Source organism: Pristis pectinata, chromosome 9 (genome assembly GCF_009764475.1).
Source record: "Pristis pectinata isolate sPriPec2 chromosome 9, sPriPec2.1.pri, whole genome shotgun sequence".
NCBI classification, from domain to species: Eukaryota; Metazoa; Chordata; class Chondrichthyes; order Rhinopristiformes; family Pristidae; genus Pristis; species Pristis pectinata.
In genome coordinates, this window is record NC_067413.1 from 95,615,520 (window position 1) to 95,634,902 (window position 19,383).

The 19,383-nt window shown below is 40.5% G+C and overlaps 1 protein-coding gene across 1 annotated transcript in view; it reads right to left on the bottom strand.

Annotated features, from left to right (window-relative positions):
* sdha (succinate dehydrogenase complex, subunit A, flavoprotein (Fp)) overlaps positions 1-19,383 on the bottom strand; it is a 40,519-nt gene that overhangs the window by 19,360 nt on the left and 1,776 nt on the right. Inside the window, exons 2-7 of the mRNA XM_052023140.1 lie at positions 14,719-14,808; positions 13,163-13,324; positions 11,676-11,819; positions 9,765-9,929; positions 8,679-8,827; positions 3,477-3,601 (exon numbers count right to left, since the gene is read on the bottom strand). Of these exons, the coding sequence (XP_051879100.1) occupies positions 3,477-3,601; positions 8,679-8,827; positions 9,765-9,929; positions 11,676-11,819; positions 13,163-13,324; positions 14,719-14,808 (835 nt within the window). The remainder of the gene's footprint in view (positions 1-3,476; positions 3,602-8,678; positions 8,828-9,764; positions 9,930-11,675; positions 11,820-13,162; positions 13,325-14,718; positions 14,809-19,383) is intronic.

The window sequence follows — 19,383 nt, forward strand, 5'->3', positions numbered from 1 at the left end:
GCTTCAGCTGTTTGAGTGGTCTGTGCTTCTGCTCGAAACTGGATCAGAATTTCCCACATTCATTCATATGAGACTTCATTTTGGCTGGATATGAAGTTACATCCCAAGCATGAAGAAAAAAAAATGCTCACGTAGTAAACACACAAGAACATAGCAGCAGGAGTAGGCCTGCCTCACCATTCAGTATGATCACGGCCAATCCACGTTGGCTCCCTACAATCCTCAATTCTTTTACCTTTCATATATTTATCCATCTCCACCTTAAATATATTCAATGATCTGACCGCCACCATTCTTGGTGGAAGAGAATTCCCAAGAGTCACTACCCTCAGAAGAAATTTCTATGTAAATGACCAGCCCCTTATTTTGTAGCTATATCCCCTTGTTTGTGACATCTCAACATCTGCCCTGTCAAGCACCCCTAGGATCTTGAATATCTGAATAAGGCCACTCCTCATTTTTCTAAACTCCATGGTATACAGACACAAACCGTCAAGCCTCTCTTGACAGGACAACCCTCTCAGCCCACGTATTAGCCTAGTAAATATTCTTTGGACTGCCTCCAATGCTACTATTTCCTTTTTTGTTTGGGTAAAGGGACAAAAACTCTGCACGGTATCCCAGGTGCAGCTTCACCAACACCCCGTACCACTGCAACAAAACCTCCCTATTCTTAAACCCCAAATCCTTTGCAATAAAGACCAAAGTGCTGTTTGCCATCTATTTGTTGGATCTGCCTGCTGACTTCTGATAATTCATGCACTAGAACTCCTAGATCCTTCTGAACTTCACTTATTTAGTCTCTTTCCATTTAAATAATCATCCACCTTTTCGTTCATCTTACTAAAGTGCATAACCTCACATTTCCCCAAATTAAACTCCATTTGCCAGGTTTTTACCTAATCACTCAATCCATCTACATCACAATGTGCTCATCACTACATGCCCTTCCACCTATTTTTGTCACATCGGTAAACCTGGAAACCTTACATTTTGTTCCCTTCCCCAAGTCATTAGTGTAAATAGCAAACAATTGAAAGCCAAGAACCGATCTCCTGGGCACTCCACTAGATACATCCATCTAGCCTGAGAAGGATCATCTATTCCAACTCTTCATTTACTATGTGACAGCCAGTTTTCAATCCATGCTAACACACTTCCTTCAATACCTCAGGTCCTTAATTTACGTACCAGTCTCTTATATGGCACCTTGTTCCACTCTGACATAGAGCCATAGTCACTGAGTCAGAAAGCATGGAAACAAGCCTTTCAGCCTAACTTGTCCATGCCAACCAAGGGCTACTCCCATTTGCTTGCATTTCGTCCACCTCCCCCTAAACCTTTCCTATCCATATACGTACCTGTCCAAATGTCTCTTAAACATTGTAAATGTACCTGCCTCTACCACCCCTTCTGGCAACTTGTTCCATATACCCACCACCCTCTGTATGGAAAACTTATCCCGCAGGTCACCTTTAAATCTTTCTCCTCTCACCTTCAACCTACAGTTCTAGTTTTGGTCTCCCCATCCTTGGGGAAAAGACCGTGAACATCCACCTTATCTATGCCCCTCATGATTTTATAAACCTCTATGAGGTCACCCCTCATCCTCGTCCACTCCAGGGAAAACAGTCCCAATCTACCCAGTCTTTCCTTATAACTCAAGCCCTCCAGTCCCAGTAAAACCCTTGTGAATCTTTTCTGCAACCTCTGCAGCTTAATCACATCCTTCCTATAGTGCGGCAACCAGAATTGCACACAATACTCCAAGTGCAGCCTCACCACCATCTTGTACAGCTGTAACATGACGTACCAACTCCTGTGCTCAAAGTCTTGACCAATGAAGGAAAGCCTGCCACACTCCTCCTTCACCACCCTGCCTAAATGTGTTGCCACTTTCAGGGAACCATGTACTTGTACCCCTAGGTCTCTCCGTTCCTCGACACTCCCCTGAGCCTTGCCGTTCACTGTACATGTCCTGTCTTGGTTTAAGTTCCCATCTAATCCCAATTATTAACCCTCCTTGTCACATCCTCTAAAAGTTCAGGTAAATTTGTCAAACATAACTTCCCTTTCATTAAAACAATGTTGACTAGGTTTCATTATATTCAGTTTACCTAAATTAGTTATTTCCTCTGATTATTGACTAACATTTCTTGTTGACAAGATGCTAAACTAACTGGTACATAGTTCCCTGCCTTCTGTCTTCCTCCCTTTTTGAACAAGGGAGGAACTGTAACTATTTTCCGAATGGACCATGGAATGTTAGACACCTGCTGATAACCATGCCTTTATTTGCCCAAGTGTTACGTTCTTTACTTTCTTTCCTGAGCCTTTAAGATTTCCAGTTCTTTCATAATCTTTAAAACCTACTTCTTTGACCAAGATTTTGCTTGATTATCCAAATATGTCCTTTACTTATTCATTTCTGGAAGGTGCTTCAGACATTTTAGTGCATTAAAGGGGCTTTGTAAATACAAGTTGTTGCTACTGTTAAAAAGGTTCACCTTTAAGACATTCAGAAAGTTCTAGTGAAGGCGAGATCTCTTTTTTCCTGTAAACAATCTCTTGTGATAAATATAACTCTCCTGAAGTAGAAAGTGGCTTTTTAAAGCATTTGCCCTGCTGATAAAGAGTTCTGCATCATTGGGTTTGGAAAACAATTCTAATTATGTCCTTTCTAACTGCTATGACAAAATCTTTTAGGTCTTTCACTTAAAGGAATAAAACCGATGTAATGATATATTCTACAATACAGGCAGGTTACGACAAGGTCCTGAGAATTGTCCATCACAGGCACAACCCTCCCCGCCATTGAGGGCATCTTCAAGGGGCGGTGCCTCAAGAAGACGGCATCTATCATTAAGGACCCTCACCACCCAGGACATGCCCTCTTCACGTTACTACCTTGGGGAGGTGGTACAGGAGCCTAAAGAGCATTATTCCTCTTTTGCACTATTTATTTTTGTAACTTATAGTAATTTTTAATGTCTTTGTGTCTTGTACTGTACTGCTGCCACAAAACAACAATTTTCACAACATATGTCAGTGATAATAAACCTGATTCTGAAGTCAGAAATGAACGAAAACTGTGCGTGGGAGAGAATCACATAAACTGCTGTGACAGGAGACCGAGCAGGTTTGGGAAGAGCAGCTGCCAGCCCACCTCACTCTCTTGGTAAGCGAGCCAGTGAAGCCTGCACAGCTCTTCCAGTGCTGCTCGGCTTGACCCAGCCCGATTGTTGTGGCTTGGGGGGCGGCGGCGGCTGTGGAGGGTAGAGAAGCCGTGTGGCTGTGTGGCAATGCCCCATTCCCACCCAGCAGAAGATGTCTGCAGCCCCACAGCAGCCAGCAAATCCCTCCCCAGCCATCCCACCAGTCTTCCAAACACTTGTCCATACGTAGGGGATGTCCATACGTCAGGGGTTCATAACCTGGGGAATAAGTGCAAGCACACGTGAGAGCAATCCACGTACCCGTGGGATGAAACTGGACAAACTCTAGGTCCTGGTTTGATAATCCAGCCCGCGTGACCATGGCACATCCATCTCCAGTGCTCGTGTGTGCTGAAGTGCAGCTGAAGTAAGTTCTTCCATACCCACTGCAAGGTAAAACATTTTCTCAACTGCATAGCTTCTACATAAAAACTACTCAGTCATATTATCTACAAGTTCTCTTTATAACATAATTCAAATGAAAAGCTATAGATTTTGCCTTATTAAATTATAAGCCTTTGTAAACTAATAACATGAAAGCCTTAGCGCCACAATCTCATCCTGCAACTTTTCAGTGCAGTTGAAGTAGAGGAAGGATGTTTATTTGGGGCAGTGCTAATAGCATCGTTCTCTTCTCCCACTGCCAACTTTGTTGGCTTGAAGTGTTTTTACCAATAAAGTGCACAGCAGATCTAGAATGTAGCCAATAACCACAACATGAGTAGATTGTTCAGCGCCGTCAGATCAATCTGAAGCCTAACACTTAAGGAGGAACCCTACTGAGAACCAAGAATGGAGGAAAGCTTCTTAAAGGCCAGGTGGCAGTTAGGAACGACTTCAAGGGATACTTCAAAGATCTCCTCAGCCACAACTCTGTCTTTGACGTGGGTGTCCTTCACTATTTCACAGTGAACTATCTGCATTCATTCAGCTTGGTCGTTTGAGACATCCAGAGCAGCTAATATTGCTGCTGAAGAAGTCTAAATATATGGCAGAAAATAGTTCTGGCACAAATCCATGAGTTCACCTAGGAGGAAAAAAGCACGTCAGGAGATCTGAGACAACATAATTGTGACCACCTTCAAGAAATGTGTTAACAACCAAGGAAAGTCATCACTCCTAGAGTCGCAATGTAGGTTTCATCCGCCCAGAGTTACAAGGGATATGGTCTTCCCTGTATATAAATACAAGAAAAATGTAGGCATCATTACATAGCCCTTTTTGACCTCACAGAAGCTGGTTACTCCATTAACGAAGAAGAATTATGAAGAAACCTTCTCAAAGTTGGGTGCCCTCAGAAATTTATTACCATTCTACGTCTGCCACACACTGACAGGCAAACCCAAGATCCTAACCAACAGGTCCACCATGGAGCCAATTATAATTCAAACAGGAGTCAAGCAAGGCTGTGCCACTGCACGAAGCTTCCTTCCTCCAATACCGTACCTCACCCCCAGTAAGTTTCCTGAAGGAGTGGGTCAAATCTAAAGGACAACATCATCACTTCCACTTCACAACCAAGATCACCCAACTTCAGTCATCAAATTATGGCTTGCAGATGACGCTTGCGTGTCTGGACACTTGGAGACCAGCCATGAGACCAAGTCATTGTAGATTTCTTCACTGAAGCACACAAAGGATAGACCTTGTAAAAATACACCCAATAGATGGAGCCTTTCTATCAATCTGCCCATTGCCCCCTCCATTAGTCAAGAACCACATATCATCTTCCATTTCTCTGAAACCACCTCTCAGAAAGGGCAAACTGTTACCTCAAGTCCTAGCACCAAGCCCCCAATCTACCAAGTAGGAGAGGTCTCCACCTTATATGAGACAAAGCCATGAACAACCTGCAGCACCCACCTGAAAGCTCAAAGGACCATCTGCAAAACCCTCCAAATCAATTGGTAGGATAGGCACACTAATATCAGCACCCTCTCCAGGACAAATATCTCCAGCATCAAGACTCCAATCACAATCAACTGGTCATGGTGAACAAGTCACAATGTCCACACACCTGATACAAAAAACTCCTGAAACAAACAATCAGAGCCTTGCCACAAGAGGATATTTCTGGGGGAACAGAGAAACCTCTTCCTCAACTTCTTTAAAAATACATCTTCATAAACTCATGGGAATCCTTGGTCCATGGTGACTCAAAATGAAGAAAGAGCATACAGGAAACCATGAAGCACTTCGAATTTCTTTGATAAGAAATGCTGGTCATATGCAAACAGCAGGAGTTCACAATATCCCAATCTATCCACCAACCCATCTCAAAGTTTGTGGATCCTGCATAGGACTACTCACCCATTCTTGAACCCACAGAACTAAAGCAAACATATGACATTCCCAACCCTGAAGGCTACCTGTGAAGAAGCCAACGCAAACTTTTTTTGATGACCTAGAGGAATGAGATGGGAGTTTCCCCAGATTTCCTCTCTAATTGGCTTTGGAGTTTCCTTGAGTTTATACCCTTCCCACATTAAAAGGCACTAAGATCACTGAATCATTGGAATCTCTTCCAGTGCAGGTGGGACCTGTTCAAGGAGGAAAGGGCACACCCTGTGGGACCTGTACAAGGAGGAAAGGTTGCAGCTGGTGGGACCTGTACAAGGAGGAAAGGTTGTATGTAAATTGGAGGGGCACCACCATCCTTGCAGGGAGGTTTGCTAGTGTCACTCAGGAGGGCTTAAACTAGTGTGGCAGGGGGTAGGAACTGGAGTAGTAGGTGCAGTGATTGAGGAGAAGGAAGAGGTTAAGTAATAGCAAACAATGGTAGGGCCAAGATAATGGCAGGAATGATGGTCTAAGGTATATTTACTTTGAGGCAAGGAGTATAACGGGCATGGTAGACGAGTTGAGGCTGAGTTAGAACATCAAACTACAATGTTGTAGCCATTACAGAAACTTGGTTGAGAGAAGTGCAGGACTGGCAGCTCAACATTCCAGGGTAGAGATGTCAGAGAGGGATGTAAAGAAGATGCGGGAGGTTGCATTACTCAGTAGGCAGAATGTTATTGTTGCACCAAGAGAGGACATCTCGGAGGGTTCATCCAGCAGGCCCGTATGGATAGAACTCAGAAATAAGAAAGATGCGATCACTATGATGGCATTATACTCTAGGCCTCCCAAAAGCCAATGGGAGCTAGAGGAACAGATATGCAGGCAGATCACAGAAAGAGCTAAAAACAACAGGATTATTGTAGTGGGTGATTTTAATTTCCCCAATATTGACTGGGACTCTCATAGTGCCAGGGGTTTAGGTGGGGCGGAACTTTTCCTCCCCCCCCACTAGGGATGGAGCCGTACTAGACCTTACATGGAGTGGTAGGTGCCTAGTACACACTGCCAGCGGAGGTGGTAGAGTAGATATGATAAGAATGTTTAAGAAGCATTTAGAAAGACTCATAAACAGGCAGGGAATAGAGGGATACAGACCAGGCAGCCAGATGGAAGACACAAGTGAGACTGCAGATGCTGGAAATCTAGAGCAACACACACAAAATGCTGGAGGAACTCAGCAGGTCAGGCAGCATCTACGGAGGGAAATGAACAGTCGACGTTTCGGGTCGAGACCCTTCATCAGGACTGGGTCAGATGGGATTAGTTAGATTGTCACGATGGTCGGTGCAGGCATGATGGGCTGAAGGGTCTGTTCCCGTGCTGTTTTTTTAATGATGTTCTATGTTCCATAACAGAGCAAGTTCCTTACCTTGGTTCACAAGGCATTACAGAGCCATAGCATTTTCTGGTTGGACTAACTGTCCATTTTCAGACAGATATTCGTGTGTTCAAAGTTCATCATCCTCTATGCACTTACTACTTTAATACGACAGAAATTAGTTTCAAACACCAAGTGCTTATCAGTGTGCATGGTCCAAAGCAACAATGTTTGTTGCTCTAGGATGATGGATGGGTGAGGGCAGAATGACACACTAAGCAGAGATTAAAATAAAAGTGGATTTCTCCCACACTATTTGATTAAAATAGAAATGTATTTCTGGATTCAATATTGTCTGGAATTCTCCTTCAAAAAAAAACAACTGCAAGTTCCAGGATCATTTTAGCAAAAGGATTGCTAATATGCGATTATGGTATTGGATCATTGTAAATTGTGTTGCTATATTGTATTACATTTTCCCAGCATCAGTAACGTTTCCTGATTATTTTTTAGGATATCGAACTTACTGAATCATCTCTACTTAGTTAAGGCTAAACAAAATTCCACTCTTATTGATGCTGCTCATTTTCATGCAACAAAATGCAAAGAAATTATAATACCATTTTGGGAGTCCTAAAAAGTCCTCCAAATTTTGGTGCCAGTCAGTCCTAACAAGCTCGGCAGTTTTAAACCCTGCTGTGAAAAATCCTTGAAAAGCAAATACAGCATCTCATCATCTCTACACATTATACCAAAGTGCCTTATAGTCAAGTATTAATAGCAAGTGATACCACAATAATGAAGCGTAATGGTCTGATGGGCACAATAAAGTGTGTTATGGACTCAGTGAAAGTCCCTTTAAGATAGAGAGTGTGTGTGTATGTGTGTGTGGGGCGTGCTTACGTTAATAGAAGATAAAGGACGTAATGACGTTGTTGAAGAAGTCAGAAGGAGAGAGAGAGAGAGAGAGAGAGAGAAGAAGGGAGAGAGACACCAGCCTGCTAGTTTTCTCTATCGATGGATGAGAAACAATAACTGTGTCTGCCACTGAAATCCATGTATGGAAGTTGGAAGTAATCCGGTGGAGTTCACTTTGTTGCTGACCTGTAGAAGGAAACAGGTATTTGTGTGGACGACCACGATTCGGATGCTTTTCGGGGTGAGGAAGTCACTACCGAGTAAACACTGAAGTGTCGTTTGGGTTCCATGGTGGAACATTTGGATTTCGTATGTACTCTCTCTCTGTTTTTCTACATCTACGTCTTATCTTCTGACAACGGTGGTTGTTGAAGAAACCCTTGCTCATGTTTCACCTTATGGCTTGCGGAACTGAACTTTAAGAACCATTCCGGAACTGGGAGTTTTGGACTTTGCCACACACACACACACACACACACGAAGAGTTTAGTTTTGGGGTTAACGTTCGAGGTTTAACATTTTTGAATTCTAACATACTAACATTTTTACTTTTATTTTACGTATTATCATAAGTAGTGATTAATAAAATAGTTTTTAACACTGAAACATGCTCAGTGTGTTTCTTTTGTTGCTGGTTCGTGACAAGTGTCACAAGAAAAACAAATAAGCCATAATCTATTTTGGTGGTGTGGATCAAGAAAAGTTGGTCACAATACTGGAAGACTGTCTTTAATTAATAACATGGGATATTTAACATTCATTTCATTTAGTTAATTTTTCTTCTAAATATACCAACATGGGATTCTCACAATTAAAGACATTTACCAAATAAATTGCATAAAGAATTTAACACATACAGACAAATAAAAGTGAGTTCTTACCCAGTAGCGAGCACGGTGTTATTGGCTCGAAATCGGTGAATAGATCCATCTTCCATACACAGTGCAATAACACCTCGACACTCTCCATTCTCCATCAGAAGATCCAAGGCAAAGTATTCAACAAAGTAACTGGTGTCATAGCGCAATGACTGTGGAGGCACATGACAACAACTCCAATCATCCAGCGGCAAAAACATTCTGAAATAATGCTCACGTAGCAAGGTAAATAGCGAGGACTGACTGTCAGGCAATAGGTATTTGTCCCAGTAAGATGGGAACATTTGTGAGGATAACATAAACAAAGGTCTCCAGCATAGCAAAATGATTTCACGTTGCTGCAACAATTAATTTGGCCCATTTCTCTTTTATTGTTTATTTTAAAACAAATAGTTTCTTATAAAATCAAACTGTCACACTTAATTTCACATACTGTAAGTATGTTGTCATGAGTACTGGTAAGCATTCATTGGATTTAAAGACAAAGATCTGCTGCTATGTCCCCACTTGCAGTTAAGTCCCACAAATTGCCACCGTGCTCCCTGACCTGATATTCTCACATTTGTTTTTCAATATTTCCATGGGTTCACCCACTCCAAACTTTTATCTCTCTCAGCTCTATCTAAACCACACCACCTCCACTCCCCCCACCCCCACCGAATCTCCACACTTCTCCAATGCTGGTATTTTGTGCATTTCTTGTTTCAATCAATCCATCATTGGCAAGTATGCCTTCATCTACAAAGGCTCTGGAACTTCTTTCCTACAAAATTATGCCTCTCTACTCTCTTTGAATCAACCCCTTTAACATGATTTTGGTCATCATTCCCAATATCATGCGCCTTCATGCCAATTTGCTTAATACAATTCCTGTTAAACTGCCTTGAGACTTTTTAACTATAATAGCATTATGCAAATACGTTGCTGTGAAGGAGGCAATAAGATATTCATTTATGTAACAGATAAAACTTAATCCCAGTCTGTTAATGAAGGAGGATGTAAATACAATATTTTAAACTTAAGATATCCCTCCATAAATATTGAGTGGCTTCTTGAATGCTCCAGCATTTTGTTTTAATGCCATCTTACCCTGCCATACAACGTATGCAGCAAAGAGTGTCCCGTCCGGTCTGCAACACAACAGCAGCGATGAGCCTGTCCCCCTTTTCCAAACTGCAGGCTCTGCCCACCAAATGCGCGCTGGTAAATCTTGCCTGACTCTGTCCTACTAAAAGGCATCCCATAGTTTTCAAGCTGGTGTGAAGGTAAAGGAAAACACAAATTACAATCTATATCAAACTAATGACGAAAAAGTCCCCAAGACCTGATGGTTTAGAGTTTGACAGAAGTGGCTGCAGAGATGGTGGATGCATTTTTTGTCATCTTTCGGAATTCCTTAGCTTCAGAAAATAGTCCAGCACACTGGAAAACTGCAAAAGTATCATCACTATTCAAAAAGAAAGAGAAGGAGAAAGCAGGGAACTATAGACCAGTTAGCCCAGACACAAGTTGTTGGGAAAATGCTGAAATCCATTAATGATTAGGCACTATCAAAATAGTTTTATCAAAAGGAAATAGTGTTTGACAAATTCGGTTGAGTATTTTGAGAATATAATTAATTGGGTGAACAATAAGGAACCAATGGATGTAATATGTTTGATTTCCAAAAGGCCATTTAACAAGATGTCAGAGACATCGTTGTTATAAAAAGGCCATGGTATTAATGGCAACATAACACTAACAAAGGATTGGTTAACTGACAGAAAGCAAAGTAGGGATAAAGGTGTCAATATCTAGTTGACAATCCGTAACTAGTTGGGTGCTACACGGTTTTAACTAATTACAGACTTGTTTATGTTAATGACTTAAGACAAAGGGACCTGCTGTATTGTATCCTAAACGAGTTAGGTGAGAAAGCAAATTGCGAGGAGGAAAAAGATATAGATACGTTATGATGTGGACAAATATTTGACAGATGAAGTATAATGTGGGGAAATGAGGTTATCTACTTTGGTAGGAAGGACAGAAAAGCAGAATATTATTTAAATGGAGTGAAACTTTTGAGTGCTGGTGTTCAAAGATGTCTTAGTATCCCCATACAAGAAACAAAGTTATCTTGTGTGTAAGCAAATAATCAGGAAGGCAAAGGTGGCCTTTATTGCAAGAGTAGAAGAGTTTTCGTACAACTTCACCGCACCCAGGTGAGACGATATGGCGAAGACTAATTTTGGTTTCCTTACTCAAGGATATAAATATCCTTGAGAAGGCTCACTAGATTGATAACGGTGGCGAGGGGTTATCTTATGAGGAAAGATTAAGCAAATTGGGGCCATAACGGAGCTTAGAAGAATAAAAGCTGATCTTATTGAGAGCAGGCTTGATAAACTAGATGTAACTAGTTGTTTTCTCACTGTGGGTGAATCTGGCACCAGGGGACAGAATCTAAGGGTATGTGGCTCATGGATCTAAGAACAAAATTAGGAAGAATTTATTCTCTTACACAGTTGTGAATCCTTGGAAATCTTTGAGGTCTAGCCCTGCTATTATTTAATATATTTTATCTCATTAGAACTGCAAGTCACTTTAGATCAAATCAATCTCGTCACCTCAGCAGTCCCCAGAATGTTCTCGGCTTCCAATGTTGTTCAATCACATAGATGGGCACAGGGATTTACAATGGGGGGAGGTTGGAAATGCAGAGAATTGAATGTTGTTGTTTAAGTAAATTACAACCGTACTGAGGTACACGTTCAATATCATTCTATCACCATATAAAATTCTACAATGCACAGCTCTATTATATCTTTACAACTCAAATTTGACAACCAATTAATGCTGAGATACGACAAGTTCCATATTATACAAGGGAGAATATGTGCATCGAGAATTCAGAGGTGCCAGTTACAGCATGTTAAGCTGCTAAATCATTAAATCCACTGGCACTTAAATGCATTTCCAATTTCAAGAATATAGGCATATCCTCTCTTCTTTCCGGCTTACCTCAATGACAGCAGCTGGTGCCTGCTCAGTCATGTAGTGGATTGCATCCTGGTCTCCTAACCAATCAGATCCTTTTACTGTATCATAAAAGTGCCACCTCCAGTCATCACTCTCCATGTTACCCAGAGCTGCATTTATTCCACCCTGCAAGAAGGATCATAATGTTTCCTCCAATTCTTAGCAAGACATTTAAGCCTTTTTCATTTTTTGGGTACATATCAGTTGCTGAGGAAATCAAATTCTTCCCGATATTAAATATGAAGTATAAGAATCAATTTCTCCCAGATGAAGAATATGATAAACCTCCTCTACATTGTCCCACTAATGCCTCTTCATTTGGATCTCAGAGGAGCACTTCTAACTCAATTATGATTATTAGGGCAAAAATACATGGAAATTTTGGAGCAGCATTTTGTTGTTTGCTGTCAATTGCACCAAGCTGAGACTGACCTCTCAGTAGCATTAAATTTGTATCTACATTATTAGCACATGAAAGCATCTGATAGTACTCCAGTTACACAAAATATTGACATCTTTTCACAAAGCAATAGGTCCGAATTATCCATCCAAGCACAGCAAATGATTTAGGAGCATCTTATATGTCATTTAACCTCATTGCTTTTCTGTATTGATCTAAACATTGTTGATTGCATTTAGATTTACTTTAAGAACTTGAGGTTATAAAACTAGCAAAAGCTTTAAAAGAGAGGGAATTTTCATCCAGCAATGTGTTTTGGATTTGTTTGACTTTGACAAGCTAGGAATAAAATTAAAACAAAGAACCTCAAGACCAAAAATACCAAATATAATTATTGACTTTCAACAGTAATATCTTGCAACCAATTATTCTCTGCTCTAACAGAAAAGCAGAATAAAAAATAACTGAGAATAAGAATAAATGAAAAAAGCAGTAGACTGTATTGAAGTTAGAAAGTATGACCGTAGCACCACGGTATAAGACACAATGCAAGTGGTAGTGGTATGGGGAGGGAGATTGTAGCTGCATGGTAAAGAATGATAGAAAATTCGGTGGTGATAAGGGACAATATAGCAGGCAGATAAATACATTTCTCTGCAACTGCAACCAGAAGATTGTGGGAATTAAAGAATTCATGTGAGACTGAAAACAAAATATAAAAAGGGTTGTGGGGAATACCCTGAATTAAATAGGTGAAGGTATTGGCTTGTTAATCAAGAAATAAGAAGAGCTTAAACAAAAACAAAAGGATCATACAGTTACGATAGACTGAAATGAGTCCCACCAACAATCCTCAGCACCAAATGCCAGTCACGTAACCTGAAAAAATTGGGCCTTACCATATCCATCCCAGCACCAGGTCCCAGCCACATCTCTATTACTTTTCAGTTGAAATGCTCCTAGTTATCACATTATTCAGGCATAATTGCTTTGGGGAGAGTACTGTTAGTATAAAAATCGAAAAACGTTACTACTTGCAAAGCATAGAAAGGACATTGGAGCATCCCACCTGTGCAGCAACAGTGTGTGATCTGGTAGGAAACAGTTTTGTAACACAGGCAGTGTTGAAGCCAGCTTCAGACAAACCAAAAGCTGCTCGCAAACCAGCACCACCTGCTCCAACAACTACTGCATCAAATTCATGATCAACCACGGGATATTGAGTGGAGATCTGTATAAAAGAAACAAAACACAGGCATGTTGTTTACCAAAAGCATGAGTAGGTTTCAGGAATAAAGGATCAAAGAGATAAATATCGTTGATACTGCAAAAACAAAGTATTTGATGATATCTTAGTTTTTTTTAAAACATATTGTCTGGGAGTATTTGCATCCATTTCAGGGTGCAATAATGTGATAATAATAGCAATGGGTTTGCAAACCAGAAGTCACACATTTAAATTCCAAAGTTAAAGAAAAATGATGACGAAAGCTCGAAAACTGACTGTTATAAAAACTCAAATGGCTCAGTAATATTCTGCCCCACTCAATGTTGTTGGCTTTACATAGCATTTATGCCAAGAGCTAGCATCTTACATACCAAAAATAAAGCACAATGCTGATGCATCAGATTTCTGGAGAAAGGGAAGTCAAGAACATTGCAAGTCACCACTAATAAACATCATTAAAACAAGCTTTCCCATTTTATATATTTGTGAAAGTGTTTCCCATAGGAGACCAAATATTTCCAGAGCATTAGATTTTTTTGCTACAAATATTATCATGGATTCTTGCTTTGAGTAATGAAGCAGATCTGGACTTTGTGCTATAGAGTAAAACAAGTGATGGTCAGTCAGCAGCCTGATTACATTATCCTGATTTTCACTTCCATTACATAAGTATTATAAGTGACGTCTCAGTAAATATTCTCACTCTTTCTCCATCTCCAGTCTGGGTTCTCAGCATATACCAAGGCTAGGTTGACCAGTTCATTTGAAAACTACTTTCACAAAAATGCAGCTTCCAAGATTCCCCAGATCTTGCTGCCCATTGCTGTGAAACCTAAGACTTGGCTTTGTGTAATGCTATTCTGAATAGTCACCGTGCCCACTCTTGAATTCCACCCACTGCTTTCTCTGTCACTGTCCAGTTCGTGGCTTTGGGAACCAAAGAACAAGCCCCCCAATGAATACTTGATTCACTGTCTACTTGAGGTCTCAAGTCTCCACAGAATGCCTGAATACTGACATTCCAATCTGGTTCATAGGTGCGTGCCAAGCTCTCATAGTAATTTGTCAATTCAAATATCTCCATTTGCAATGCAGCTATTTGATGAGATTGCTCTTTTGCCTTTCTAAGCATGGACCCAAGAAAGAACACATTTTTAAGAATTCAAATTAAAAAGAGGCTCTTACTAAAAAGCAGCCTTATGTATCCAAAATTTGAAATTTGGAAAAGGTGCACATTTTCATGCAAAAGCACTAACACTAAAACATGAAATTTTAGTGAAGTGTAAACGCAATGTCATAGTATTAAGGATACCTGCACAATTAATGCAACAAATCACAGATTAAATTAAAACCAATAGCAAGAGCCCACCGGAAATGCTTTGTGGATTTTTACTTACTGCATTTGAAACTTTTGCTGCATTTTTGTTATGCTTCCCATAGACAGCAAAGTGGAACCTACGAGCTGAAGTTCGACTCACACCAGGGATCTATAAAAATCCAAAACCCAATTAATTATAAACGATTGAACCTACAAGATCAAAAATGTAAAGATAAATACTGCAACACAAGAGTTACAGAAACAATAATACATCTGCGCAGTTATCACAAGCGGAAACACATTTCAAATTCCCAGAATAAAAATCCCATGAACTGAGCATAGAGTAGATAGAATGACTTGCATTTTTATCAATGCAGCTACTAAGTATTTAATCCCAATCCCATCACAGCCAGATTTATGTTATATATATTATAGCGCTCTCAAAAAGAGCAATGGTTCAAACAGAGCAGATGACACCAAACTTAAATGTAGTATCGTGGAGCATCTAATTAGGTTTAATGTAAGGGTGAGGTAAATTTTTGGTTAGAGTAGAACCATTGAATTTTACAATGAAGGAAGACATTCATCCAAATGTGTCTTACTTCATATAGTATTATAGTCAACTTTGTCCTCTTAACTCTACAAATTAGCCTTCTGCAATTAATCTTCTTTAGCAAACCTCTACGATATTTGCTTCCATCTCATGTTTAAGTAATTTAGTGTAGATCTCATCACTCTTGTGCATGAACATTCTTTGCTCTCTTTCCTACTTGATCTTTTAAAGACTATTTTAAATCTATGATCGCTGGTTACTGACCCTTTTGCCCGTTCTACTTGTAATAAAGCACTTAGAGTGACATGCCCATCTCCTACCTATAAAAATAACTGAATTCCTTTGTCCCTAGCAGCATATTGAATATTATCACCTCACTGAATATATGTCTTGCTTTATTGAATATTTATCCCATGTTGACAAGTATGTAAATATTCTGCCAGAGAACATACAAGTTACTGATTCAAACAGGTGAATTACGAGCAAGAGTGGTATGCTTGGCCCCGAGTCTCCTCTCCCACTTAATGCAATCAATATCCAAAGACCGTTTCCATTGTCCTTTGAAGAACATAATTCTTATAGATTTTTTTTTGCTTTGTCTCTGTCTTAAACACGACATCTGGTTCCAGGTATCCCTACAAGTGAAAACATCCTCTCCACCTCATCACAACCCATCAGCGTCATACATGTTCCAACAAAGTCTCCTCTCACTCTTCCAAACTCCCACGGAAACAAGCCTCAGGCCGTCCAATCTTAGCTAACAAAACAGATTGTACATTCCCGTAGTCTAGTAAATCCTTTCTGAATTGCTTCCAATGGATTAACATACTTCCTTAAAGGAGACCAATACTCTACAAAGTACTCCAGATGTGGTCTCACCAATGACCTTTATAACTTAAACGTGACCTCCCTGACTTTGAATTCAGTTTTCCTTGCAATGAAAGATAACACTGTTAGCTCTCCAAATTACTTGCTGCACCTGCGTTCATGCCCCTTGTGAATCGTACACGAGGACACTCAGATCCCCCTGCATTTCAGAGCTTTGCAAATATGTACAATACCTTCATCCTAGTCATATGAACTTTAAGTTAAGGCCCCAGCACTGATCTGTGGGGCACACCACTAGTTGCATCTTCTCAACCAGAAAAAGACCCATTTATACCTATACCCTGCTTTCTGTTTTAATCTTTTTATTCCACCGTAACCTTTTCAAGTGTTTCCCAGAAATCTTAGTATATCTACCAATTCCTCTTTATTTACAACATGTGATATTTCTTCAAAGAACTCTAATATATTGGTCAAACTTGATTTCCCTTCCACGACACCATGTTGGCTTTATCTGATTGCAATGTTTGTTTTTCTTTTCTCTTATTAATGGCAGATGTTAGGCTTTTTGCCTGTGATTTTCTATCTTCCACCCTTTCTCAATAGAGCAACTGCTGCTATTTCTAACGCAATGCAACCTTCCCTGAATCAAGGAATTTTGGGAAATTAAAACCAATGTATTAAGAACACCACACCCCCCACCCCCACCTCTACCATTTCTTTTAAGATCCCAGGATGAAGTCCACCAGGACCTGAAGACTTGCCAATTCAGTTCCAACAACTTGGGCAGTACTACTTCCTTGCTGACTGTAATTTTTCTGAGTTCCTCCCTCCTTTCCAATTCCTTATTAACATCATAGCATGTTACTTGTATCCTCTTCTACCTGTTTAATTCATCTACCATCTCCTTGTTTTCCATTAATTCATTCCTATAGGATGGATGCACTTGATATTTATTCTTTTTTAAGAAACTCTCACTGGATGTTTTTACATTACTGGCTCGCTTTCTCTCATTCTGATTTTTCCTTCCTTACTAATCTTTCAGTCGACCTTTGCTGTTTTATATCCTGGGCACCATTTCCATGTAACTATGTTTTCTCTTTCAATTCAATGCTATCTTTAACTTTTTTTAGTTAACCATGGACAGTGGGATCATCTCTTATACATTTTTACTCTTGTTGAAATGTATCCTATTCATTGTGCCTCAAAATAGCTACATTTCCACCACTTCATCTAGACTTCATAGTCATACAGCATGAACACAGGTTCTTAAGTCCACCAAGTCTGCACCAACCAACCAGTGCCCGTTCACTCCATTCCTACACTAATCCTATTGTATGCTCCCTTCCCAACTTCTCCCGAGACTCAACTCACCTGCACACTAGGGGCAATATACCACGGCCAATTAACCTACCAACGAGCTACCAGCGATACCAATCACTACTGGTATCGCCACTGAACAGATTCAGAGTAGGTATTTGTTGAAATATCAAACAAGCTTCTTGTAATTTACTCCCTTGAGGACAGTCCTTATTACAGCAGGGTAAGAGATCAATTTTTGTTGGACCCAAACTAGCACTGAGAGTTCCGGTAGTACTCATGTCCGTAGATATGGGTACTACTGGACCTTGGGATACATAGCTGCTGAGACCATTCAGTCTCTCCTCTTAATTGAAACACTCTATCCCAGGCAACATCCTGGTGATTTGCCTCTGCACCCCCTCCAGTGTAATCATGTCTTTGCTTAAAAATGTTATCACAAATGGGGCCTGATCAGAACGGTTTCAATGAGGGGGAAAGAAAACTGTAGTCTTTAAAATTATTACAGGATATGATTGGCAAGAGAAAATAAAATTATTTCTTGAGCTGTTGGAATCAGGAACAAGGGGGCAGAAACTTAATGGCAATGCTGCAGCATTAATTTTAGACAAATGTTTGTGGCATAAAGGCATTAAAAGGAAATTAAATTCGGAGTATTGTGAGCAGTTTTGAGCCCCATATCTAAGGAAGGATGTGCTGGCATTGAAGAGGTTTATAAGAATGATCCCAGAGATGAAAGGGTTAATGTATGAGGAGCATTTGATGGCTCTGGGCCTGTACTCGCTGGAGTTTAGAAGGATGGGGGGGGGGGGGGGGGGGGGGGGATCTCACTAAAACCTACCAAATATTGAAAGGCCTGGATAGAGTGGACATGGAGAGGATGTTTCCAGTAGTGGGAGAGTCTAGGACCAGAGGGCACAGCCTCAGAATAAAAAGGATGTCACCTTAGAACTGAGATAAGGAAGAATTTCTTTAACCAGAGGGAGGCGAATCTGTGGAATTCACTGCTACAGATGGCTGTGGAGGCCAAGTCATTGGGTATATTTAAAGTGGAGGTTGATAGGTTCTTGATTAGTCAGGGCGTCAATGGCTACAGGAAAATGGGGTTGAGGGGGGAAAATAAATCAGCCATTATCAAATGGTGGAGCAGATTTGATGGGCCGAATGGCCTAATTCTGCTCCTGTGTCTTATGGTCTAAAAGCCACAAAGTTGTTCATTGGTTTATTATTGTCACTTGTACCAAGGTACAGTGAAAAGCTTGTCTTGCAAATCGATCGTACAGGTCAATTCATTACCCAGTGCAGTTACATTGAGTTAGTACAGAGTTAGCCGAATTACAGATCATTATTATTGATCTCACAAAGTAGTAGAACACAAAGCCAAATGGCCTCCTCATGGTCCCATGTTTAATTCGTGTATTGCCCTTGAGAAAATGGTGGTGACCCTTTTCCTGAAACCACTGCAATCCATCCAGTGAAGGTACTCCCCACAGTCTTGCCAGCTAGTAAGTTCCAGGATTTAGACTCAGCAACAAAGAACTAGCGATATATTTCCAAGTCAGGATAGAGTACGACTTGTACAAGAACACAAGGAAAAGCAGTTGGCCATGCAGTCCTTCAAGCCTGCTCCACCAGTCATTAAGATCATGACTATTCTTTTACCTCAGCGTCGTTTTCCAACACTCTCCCCAAATCATTCACTTAATATCCAGAATTCCATTGATCTGTTTTGAATGGTCACAACAAATAAGCTTCCAAGGTTCTCTGGGTAGAGAATTCCTGAGGTTCACCACTTTGAGTGAAGAAATTTCTCCTGACTCCAGTCTGAAATGACCTATCGCTTACTCCAAAACTACGCATCCTGATCTAGAGTCCTTAACTAGGGGAAACCGCTTCCCTGCACTGAGCCGATCAGGCCTTTCAAGAATCTTTGCATGTTTCAATGGGATCTCTTATTCTCCTAAACCCCACAGAAAATATGCTACGTTCATTCAGTCTCTCACTTTGCAAAACCCATCATCCCTGGAATCTTCAATGCACTCCCCA